This window comes from Amphiura filiformis, chromosome 3 (genome assembly GCF_039555335.1).
Source record: "Amphiura filiformis chromosome 3, Afil_fr2py, whole genome shotgun sequence".
NCBI lineage: Eukaryota > Metazoa > Echinodermata > Ophiuroidea > Amphilepidida > Amphiuridae > Amphiura > Amphiura filiformis.
The window spans coordinates 49,392,826-49,403,797 of NC_092630.1; the positions used below are offsets into that span (position 1 = coordinate 49,392,826).

At 34.8% G+C, this 10,972-nt stretch overlaps 1 protein-coding gene across 1 annotated transcript in view; it reads left to right on the forward strand.

Annotated features, from left to right (window-relative positions):
- The window catches only part of LOC140148653 (CCA tRNA nucleotidyltransferase 1, mitochondrial-like), a 38,113-nt gene extending 32,605 nt beyond the window's left edge, over positions 1–5,508 (forward strand). Inside the window, exons 7-9 of the mRNA XM_072170689.1 lie at positions 614–807; positions 1,082–1,323; positions 3,787–5,508. Coding sequence (XP_072026790.1) covers positions 614–807; positions 1,082–1,323; positions 3,787–4,053 — 703 coding nt within the window. The 3' untranslated portion in view covers positions 4,054–5,508. The remainder of the gene's footprint in view (positions 1–613; positions 808–1,081; positions 1,324–3,786) is intronic.
- Positions 5,509–10,972: the final 5,464 nt, after the last annotated feature.

Consider the following 10,972-nt stretch of genomic DNA (forward strand, 5'->3'; position numbering starts at 1 on the left):
TGAATGTTGAGAAAACCATCCCATGTCAACTCCAAGCTTACTCAATCAGTATGGCCATGCACCCTGATGGTTATATTTTCTTGTGCATAAATATTGAGCTAGTTTAAAATTAAAACTTGGGAAGCTATCCCTAGCAGTGAATGTTGTATTTACCTGACTGGGTATATGCATCAGACTTGCATTAGGGACTTATCAATATTAAGTTAATTAATGTTAAGTATTAAATTGAGAAAAGGGGAAAACAAGGGGTGAATGTAAAATATTTGAGCAGATGCAAGGGGGAACACAAAATGTTTTATCTATTTTTTGGTCAAAACTCCCACACCCCTGGTGTAAATATTGAACGGTCCCTTAGTTACCTTTTACTGTGTACATGCATGCTTTCAAATCCATGTTATTGGCTGTTAAACAACAGGTTGTGCTGGCTGTGTAGAAAAATAGTCTTTTTATAGATCAACAGTATTGCGATGTCATAGAAGAACATAGGCTATTTGAAATGAAAATATCTGATGAAAAAATGCTATATTAAGATAAATGGCTGATTGTCTCTCAACCAGTGCCTCATTTGCTGAAAATATAATTGTTAGCAATATAACATTTAATATACTTGCAGGTTTTATGGGCGAATTGCAAAAGAACCTAATCAGCACTGTGCTGACACACTGCAAGCTATAAGAGAGAATGCAGATGGATTAGCTGGTATATCAGGAGAACGCATCTGGATGGAGCTCAAGAAGATATTAGTTGGTAATCATGCTGCTAGCATCATGAAAAGCATGTACGAGTTACAACTTTATCCCTATATGGGTAAGAGAAGCTTTGTGATATTGTAATGGTGTTATTATTTGTTTCTGCAACCTTAACTTGATTGGGCTGTAATACATGAAATAAGGAATATGAAATTGTTGACCAGGTATAGCACACAATGTTCAGTTTTCAAATCTGAAAGTACAACAGAAAGAAGAATTATTTTGAGGCCTGGATTCTCTGCATAGAACAAGTCTGTGAGTACTAAGTTATTTACTATTTTATTCTTTTACTTGTAATGATAACAGTAAATTTCTTGTAATTATCTTCACAGGTTTACCCCGAGCAGCTAATATATCGGAATTCCATGCAGTATATGAGAGGTCAAAGGTCATAGAAGCTAAAGCAGCCACTCTTTTGGCTGCTCTCATGAAAGATGAGAATGATGTTATGACAATGGATGAACGTTTGAAGATCTCAGCAGAAGAAAGGAAAACAGCAGCATTTGTCGTTAATAACCGTGGGGAAAAGGCACATGATGATGTATTTAAACCATACAAGGATTTGATTATGGCTGTAAGTTGTGATTCAAAAGGAACTTCCTAAAAATTAGTAACTATTTAAGATGGTACACCTAACTCTGGACTGAACATACACTCAGAAGTCTATCTGAAAAAAATTATTCTAAAGGTTAAAGTCTCATTCAGTGATCCCAGCGAAAGTATAAAAAAAATTAAAATTGTGTATAAATCCCTTAAAAGTGAAGTATAGTCATTAAAATTTCTGAAATGAAAAATTTTGGCAAAAAAAAAACAAACAAAAAAAAACAAGGAAACAGCATTGCATTATTGACAAAGTTGAAGCCCCATTGAAATACATGTAGCTAATTTATATACTGTCAGTATATAAATTACAGATTCATGTAAAATGTCTTATTTTGTCTTTCATTCATGGCTCTCGGCTGAACTATTAGCAGGCTATGTTAGCACATCTATGACAATGACAAAGGTACCAAAATCTGAATTTTGATGATATTTACGATCGTCCAGATGGGCAAATCACTGAATGGGTCTTTAAAAAAGCACCATCAAGTTTGTTTCTTGTATATTGTATAACTCTTGTAAATGCTGTTTTGTGCATTTCATTTTTTTTTAATTCCACTTTTTATTTTTGTTATTTCCTTTAAAAGTTTTTTTTAATCCTCTATAGGCACGCACATACCCAAAAAAATACATATTCAAAACTTCATTAAAAGAACTTCAAAAACAATATAATATCATGGGTAGCTTTTGCATTTACATAACTTTATATTATAGCCAAAATGACATCAAAATAAGAAAACCAAAGGCACATAAAGGCAATACTGTAAAACCTCGTCTACAAGCATATATAGACAAATCCAATTTCACACATTCCTACACCTCAATGGCAGCCATAGCTGGGTCCCCGTCGGCTCCATCTCACCTAAAATGCGAAATGATGCGGCCTTGGAGGGTATTTTAAACTGCATTCTATCACCCGTGTTACACATAGACAAAAGAATGATGACAGTTTACAATACAAAGGAATTTTAAGCGGCTTTAATCCACCCAATTGGGCAGTCACAACACCAGTTTGGTGTTGCGGGGACCCAGTAATGGCCGACCAAATCCTGACCATGACTTGGCTCGTTGGATTTGTCTATAGTGTTTTGGTGAAAGCTTAATTGATACAAAACAGCCGTAAATATGCCAGCACAATAGATTTGTCTTAACAATAAATATACTAGTTTGCATATGCTTGTATAGGTAATTTATTTGCTCAAACTCCATAATGTTATAATTTTGTCAATGGATGGCGCCTGGATTAATTTAGCTTTCATATGCTTGTATATGCTTACTAAGTATATAAGTATAAGTATATAAGTATACAGTGTATAAGCATTGCTTACATTGCTTATACACTGTATATGCTTGTAGATGCTTGTTGACGGTAATTCATATCACAAATATCATAGGAATATAACAAAGTGAAGTATTGTTCACAATAATATAGTCTCATGAGTTTCAACTGTCTCTCTTGTAGAAAAGCCTTAATTCAGCTGAAATCCTAAGTATGAATGATTCCTTCATTTACTTGTTAGGATTAAATCTCTTCCAGTCTCCTCTTCTGTTTCCCTTGTCCTTAAATTCCAAGATCACATCTAGTCCGATGGTTTGAATATGGGTTACTTTCCCTTCTCTTCGACATAAAGTCTTTGCATCTTGAACCAGCTTGCCTCGGTCTTGTTTCATGCTGCTTGTGAGATTTGTATATGCCATCACTGGCTTCCTATCTTTAAAAAAAAAGGCCTGATTCACTGTTGAAACAAAATCCTATCCCTGCCGAAACAGATGATTACAGGTTCTGGTTGTTGACGTTGGTTATCTTCACCTTCCCCATTTCCATGTTTTTGTGGTACCCTGTGTACCGCAACAAAATAAATGTATTCAATCTGCTCTTCAGATTCCCCAAAATCAGTTCGGAAGATACCCCTCATCTTATCACCGAGTTCCTCTACTGTCTCTCTGGGCTTTTGCTTCACCGTAAAAGAGAAGATTCAGTTTTCTGTCATGTAATTCCTGCATTTCATTTTGATCACAGAAATCCAGAAAGAATGATGTGTTCATGCAAAAAAAATGGAGAAATTGGTTTGTTATTGTAGTAACATGAAATTGATGAAAACAATCTTTATTCTGTACAACTGATTTGACCATAAATATGTGTGATTTTAGATATGTTTTATTTTTAACCCTTACAACACTTAAAAAAACAAACAAACAAAAATGCACTTCACATCCTGGTTTTTGGGTCCATCTGCAAAAAAACAAAAGCACCACAAGGGACAATCAATAAGCTTGTAGAACAAGGTATCCGACTTTGTAACAAAGGTTGGAAACAGTCAGCCACACCTTAAATTATCTTTTATGTGGTCTGTAGAAAAACTCATTTACAATTGCTTATTTACTTTTGTTACTTTGAATGGGTGAAAAAGTTCTTATTTTTACTCTTTCTTTGCAGAATCAACGAAAAGAAAAGAACATTGTGCAGTATGTATTGGAGGTGCTGAAATACCAAGGTGATACTCATATATATGAGGGCATTAAATCATGGCCCCTTCCTGTCTTTCCGGTCACAGGGAGAGATCTGATTGCAGCAGGTATCCCTAAGGACAAAAAGTTTGGTCACATGCTCAACAATATTAGAGATGTGTGGATTGAAAGTGACTATAAGTTGACTAAAGATGAGCTGATGGTTAAATTGTTGGAACTTGCCAAGAACAGGTGATGATGTAATGATGCAGTTATGGTGTATGGAGTGACTTGGTTAACTATGATGAGCAACAGTGTGTAGAGTGGGTCAAAGCTTTGTGGATGAGACATAGTACAACATATCTCCAACATGTTTTCAGATGCTCAGGTAGAAAGTATTTAAACTAAGAAGACATTGTTACTAAATCATGTTCACCATGGTCTTGATTCAGCAAGTGAGGACATGATAATGAACTTTTTTTAAAGTGTACTTTAGTGAAGAATGCTCCTGGTTTAATTAGTGTTTCTTATTATGAATGCTAGTTACTGTAATGAAGAATGTGTCATTGGATCATCAAGGAGATATTATGAAGCAGATTGCACCAAAATATATCATTTGAAAATATACATCCTGTATCCTGTACAGTGGCAGTTTTATTCTCATTAGAAATCTGACACTGTGTCAAAGTTGATATGGGGCACAACTTTTAAATATGTGGATATTTACAATGGTTAAATACAAGTGTGTTGGAAATGGGATGATAGTAAGCGTTAGTAATGTCAATTGTGTAAAAAGATGTTATCAACAACAGAAAAATAAACAGTTTCTGCCGACTAAAATTCTCCAAAACTCTTAAAGCCATTTAGCCATGGTTTCAATTTGAGCAATACCATTCAAGATTTCTGTTGGCCATATTTCATAATTATCTTCATGGTTGGATATCTTGGTGATAATTTCCATTAAAAAGAAGAAAGTAGTCAAACTTGTTCAAGCTCCTGTGTCATAATAATACACCAATGCTTGCATGATTGCATCAGTAGCAAATGATTAATACTGCCCTCGCTCAACTTCCCTGTTAATACAGAGGGTAGTTAACCCGACTTCAATTTACACTGGCCAGACAGGCAGGTGCTGTATTACATGGTTCTGGTAATGGACCAATTTATATACATTTTTAATTATTCTATTTTTGTTTGGTGATATGATCATTTTAAAAAGTGAACCATATAAATGATATTTTAATTGCCAAACTCATTTCATATATCTTCTATCCAAAATAGAAATGTTGGTATCAGTAGATCTGTCTTGTCAACAGTGTAAAAATCAAGGGTCAATACATTTTTAGTTAAATTGTTAGAGGAACAATGTTTCTGACTTTTAAACCATTCATTAAAACACGATAATCTATAGAATATATATGCTTAAAAAAGCTTGTGATACCATACCTAAAGCATGGTATGAGAAACAACTGGCAATTTAACATCCAATACAAATCAGTTGTTGTCCATTATTTAAAAAAATAAAAGACATGCTTGTCATCTCCATTAAGAATGGCCTTCAATACCGTGTACAATACAATCTTACTAAATAATTTTGTTCTAAATGTGGAGCAGTAATTACAACGCACTTGACATTTTGTTCAAGTAATGATAGTGATATGTGATGTGATCAGGGAAAATCAGTCGCAAGTCGGATATATTGATTTTCAGATATAGCCAAACAAAAGCTATAATTTCTTTTGTTGCATATTGTTTTTGGAAACACTTCAACTGTTCATATCTTTGGAACTAAATGTTCAATTTCAATGAGGATTCCTGCAAAATATAGCTTTGCAAATGCTTTATACAATCATGTAAAAAAATGAAAATTGAATATGCCAGACTTCAGACTGATTTTGCTTGATCACACCACATTTATAAACCCAAGGATATCTGCATTGATTTATCAATACTAAAATTACCATGCGGCAAGTCAGTAGAAGGATGAGTTGTTTATTTGGTCAAGTAAACACCTGAGGTTATCTCCTGGGATATGTATGGGGGAATATACCATGTAAGACCAGACATATCTTGGAGCAAGTCATTGCTTGCTTCAATGTATTGGTTTCTTCCATACGGAAACAAGTGCTAGTCCTGGTGGGACATGAGCAAGTTGGATATGACAATAAAGGGCAGAAAACCTGCTTTATGTGCTGAATAAAAAGCAAGGAAATCGGATATGCAACGTTGACTTGTGTATGAGAATGACATAATGTGAAAGCAACATTTTGCCAAAGCTATCATCAAATATTGGAATTATTTGCATAAGATCTGAGATATGAACATTTATTGTATTGTTTTATTTCTTGTTTTGGCAAATTCCAATATTAGTAATTTAATGAATTGCGGCACAATTTGCTTTTATTGTATCACGTTATGCTGGCTGTATCAAATTGATGAAAAAATGGAATGGAAGATATGGCAGTTTTATTGTATGTGACATTTATTCAGAAATTATCACCACCCCCATATAAATATAAAGAGTACTTGAAACAAAATCAGAGATGTATCTAGAAATGTTACATCCCAAGGTGCGCAGTGGGACCCCAGGGTTGGCAACGGTAAGAATAGACCAAAATGCCCCAAACGAGGCTGATTTTGAATGTTTTGGGCAAGAATATACCAAAATACCCCAAAAGAGACTGATTTTGATTGCACACACCCTTTTCAGCCCTGGATACAGTGTTCGAAATAAGCACTTATCCTCTTGTCCTCTTGTCCAAAAATCACTGGGGACAACCATATTGAGCTATGTACTTATCCCCTGGACAACCACTATATTTTACCTCCAAAAGTATGATACATTTTGGAGACAACCAAAATGTATTGAGGACAAGCAGAATTTATGATTTAGTTATCCTCGGGATAACCGCCATATTTTCCTTATTTCGGACACTGCCTGGATACATGTATGTCCCTGAAAAGACAAGTATAAATAATAGTAAATTACACAAGTATAAATTTAAACCGAATATTGCGCATTATTAGTGGACCTGCACGACTATTTTATACCAGGATATGCATTGCCAGACATTGTGCTAATATATAGGTGTAATTAAGGAAATCATGGCTGGATCTTGCCACATGTCTGAACTTGTGCACTGGCTCAGTAACTTTGAATCAACCTGTTATGTGTAGCTCTATGGACCACAATGGCCTCATCCCAATGGCATAGTTCAATAACCTCAATTAAACACTGGTAGTGCAAAATTTGACCTCAAGTTGCAGAGTATGAGTTTTGTACCCAAATTTTCAAAGGTCATTCAATGAATATACAAATATATTGGGGTTTAAAGAACTGTGCCCTGATAGATGAGCATGTTGTGGATCCTAGTGTAACACCATGATGGTGTGTGCATGTAGGAAATAGCTACACACTGATTTCATTTTGAACACGGACCTCTTCCCATACACATATCTGTCCCATCATATTTGGGTGGCATCCCTTTAATTTAGTAGCCTCTGACTGAGCACCATTTGGCTTTGCCTGGCTTCAGTCAAATGTAATAAATAAATGTTAAAAGAAAATATGGAATAGTATAATTTTATCAACTATACAATTTGAGTATTACATGTACCCATGGGAATATGGGTAACATTCCAGAACTAATTGTTATGCTATGGTATCGGAATGTAGTCACATTTGGCATAAATGCACAATGTACAGATCATTTTCAGTCTTTTCTCTTCTTTTTTTTTAGCATTTTTTTTCAGAGCACATTTTAGTTTTAATTTAATATGCCAGGTATATGATGAAACCAGATATCTCACTTTATCAAATGAAAAACAGGGCACAATCTCCTGTTCAAAACACTTTGTAATATTCAGTTTCAAATTGAAGCACTTATAAGTATTGCCGTCAATTCACTTGAGACAATGTTACCATGTGCTGTAAGTGCTATAAAACAAATCAATAAATTAACCTAGCTTATTTGCTATGAGCATGCAGCTAGTAGTAGATCCATGGTCTGAGAATTGTCTTGTCCTATTATAATAAATTCCCATACCGAAGATACTTTGGTTTCCTAAATTCAATGAATGATCAATCCCGTCTGCTACTCCCTGGGGTAGCGTGAAGAATAAGCAATGCATATTTTGTCTGAGTCTATGCATAGAATGTTCAAAATAGTCTATGGTCTGTGGTTGGTGGCATTGAACTATACATGCAGTAAGTGTGTTTACTTGGGCCAGGTGGTGTAATCAAGGGGTTCTGTGATTTGGAAGCTGATGTATAGAGCAAAATAATATAGAAAAATAGAATTTCATCACAGGTGGAAATAGGTAATTGATTGATGGCTGCTTTTGGTAGGTAGTATGGGTAGGGTTAATTGTGGAGTGGTACCAGGGCCGTAGCAAGGTTGCAAAATGTGGGGCGGCCATCATAATGTGGGGCGGCCAAAATACAAATATATGCCCTTATTGAAATAAAGATATAAAGAAAAACATAACAAATTTCTCAAAAAGTGAGGAGGCCATGGCATCCCCAGCCGCCCCGCTTGCTACGGCCCTGAGTGGTACCAGGTATCTGGCATTAGCATCTAGGAAACACAATGGTCAGAATACATTCAGGGAATGATACGCAAGTACATACAAACTTACACATGTTGTGCTAGATATGTCTACTTCTATTGCCTGATTTGTCTTCATGGGTTAAAGTAAAGATGTGATCAGTAGGTGGAATTTACAGATGGTTGAACCTGGGACCTTTGTAATGCCTGTTAAGTATTGTGAAGTCTGATGTGACCGGAGGATTGTAAACACTACGCTGAATGAAGACGCCGTGATGTTGTCGCAAGCTACGTCGCTGCTAACCAAGACTCTGAAAAGGGTTACTTTTTAAGCAAATGTCAAGAATGACAGAGTCCAATATCAGTATCCATGCTGCTGGAAGTATTTATATTAACCATCTGTGCAGAAAGCTGAATTAAATATGATATCTGTACTTAATGTTGTTAGATATTATACTTCCCTTTCTTAAAATCATGACAATCCTCTTAATGTTCAATGCATTTGCGCTGGTACTGAATATTTCTGGCCTTGCTTTTCATTGGTTAATCAATTAGTGAAACTACTCATTACACAACATTTTAAATTAATTTGTCCAAATAAAGACTTAAACCAATCTGTTTTTGTTTTTGAAAATGTGATTATACAAAAGATTTTGGTCAGTATGTAAAAAGAAAACTGGATATAAATTTTTTTGTCATTGTTTGCCAAACAAATTGGTTCAAATTGGACAAATTAGTTAACAATTTTGTGTAAAAAGTGGTTTCACTAATTGATCAACCCATGAAAAGCAAGGCCAGAAATATTGAACATTGAAATATCTTCAATTTAACTTTAGATGCACTTGTGCTATTTAGCCATTGAACATTAGAAGAATGCCACAATTTTAAGATTGATGTTATACAACTCGTCATTATCACTTGCTAGTTTAGTGTAGCGCTAGTAGTGTACAAGATTCAATTCAGTCGTATCTTGGTTTTCAATTTCATGTTAACCCCAGGAATAACAAAAATATGTTATAAGAGTAAAGCTGAAACTACATTCCACTCGCTGTCAATTTGATTGATCTCTAGCCAATCAGGTGTGCTGTACCATATTGTACAAAAAAGTATGAATATGTTTATTGGCCAAACACAGATCACTTGCAGCAAGCACATGAAGTATAGATTCAAGGAACACTTCATATAAGCCCAAGGAGCATATGGATGTAGTCCCAAGCTAGTATAGTATGTTGGCATGGCAACAGAATCAAGACTTGTCTTTATCAGTAAGGGAGGAAGTACCATGTTTTGGATTTGTCCTCTCGTATTTTATGAACACTTGCAGGGATCATACAGATTTAGCTATATTGGATCTCATGATGGTACATTTGGTTTGCTAATGCTTCTCAAATAATGAATGATAAGACCTTTGTAGTAAAACAGACAGCATCTTACTATTTTAACCATTTTAGAAATTCATTTGACATTCAGGAAGAATGTGCATTTTATAAGGTAAAAAAAACAGAGAGAAAAAAAAGAGAATGTGCCATGGAGCTTACGAAAATTTTAAAATTCAGTGTGCAATGTTTTTCTCCCTCATTATTTTTCCCTGACTCAAACTCAGTCAAAATAAGATTGAGATGCTTGAAACTTTCAAAACTTACACATAATTTGTTACACGATCTGGTCCATGGAGGCCAAAGGCAGCAAAATTGAAAGAAAAGAATTGAATACATAAGAAAATAGACATCACAAAACTTTATAAATTTAGAACCAGGTATGCCGGACCTTTGGCGCTTTCAGCTTTCAGTATAATGATAGTCTAATGTTTGTATAAGGTAATATTATAGTACCTTCCATGAATTGCTTTTAGAAATAGTTCCAGCACTTTTGTGTTGAGTTGAGTATGTAAAAGTTTTCAGGGGTGTGATTTGTCTGGATTTTTCCAGATTTTTTGTGGCCAAAGTTTACGCAATTTTATTGATTTTCATCCCATTTTCACGCTGTTTTTCTGGAGTTTTTTAGGATATTTCACAAGGTTTGAATCACACCCCTGGAAAAGTGAAAATAGATGAGAGATAGGATGGAGTCATTTGTTTGTGACACTTGAAAGTAAAAAAATCAGTGATTGATTTACCCATCTACAATTAAGTTTTACCCAATTCAGGTCTTCAATCATTTTGTCAGTTGAAGTTCTGGACGCCTGCATGGAGAAGAATTTGAGTATTAAACTAAGCTAAAACCCCAAGTCCAATTACATCTAGACACACACATTACATAATCAAATTTCAAGATATAGTATCGATTTCTTGCATGGAAACAGCTATCTTCAATAATATTTTCTATGACAGACTGCTAAAAGCTCAAGGGGAGAAAGAAAAGCTCACAAAAATTCAGTGCCAAAACAGTGAGATCTTTAATATTCAGGAATTGCATTTGCTATAAAAATGTTGTCTGCACGTTATCAGGTAATAAGACTTATTACAGAATTGCAGTTCTTCTTATTTCCTTTTATTTTATCTCTGCAATGATCAAGTTCCAGTAATTTCTAATTTGTACAGAAAAGACAGCAAATTGTGCAGAAAAAGGACAAATAATATGTAAATTTTGCAGTGAATTAAAAATGCAGGAATTTTGTATGTAATTGTG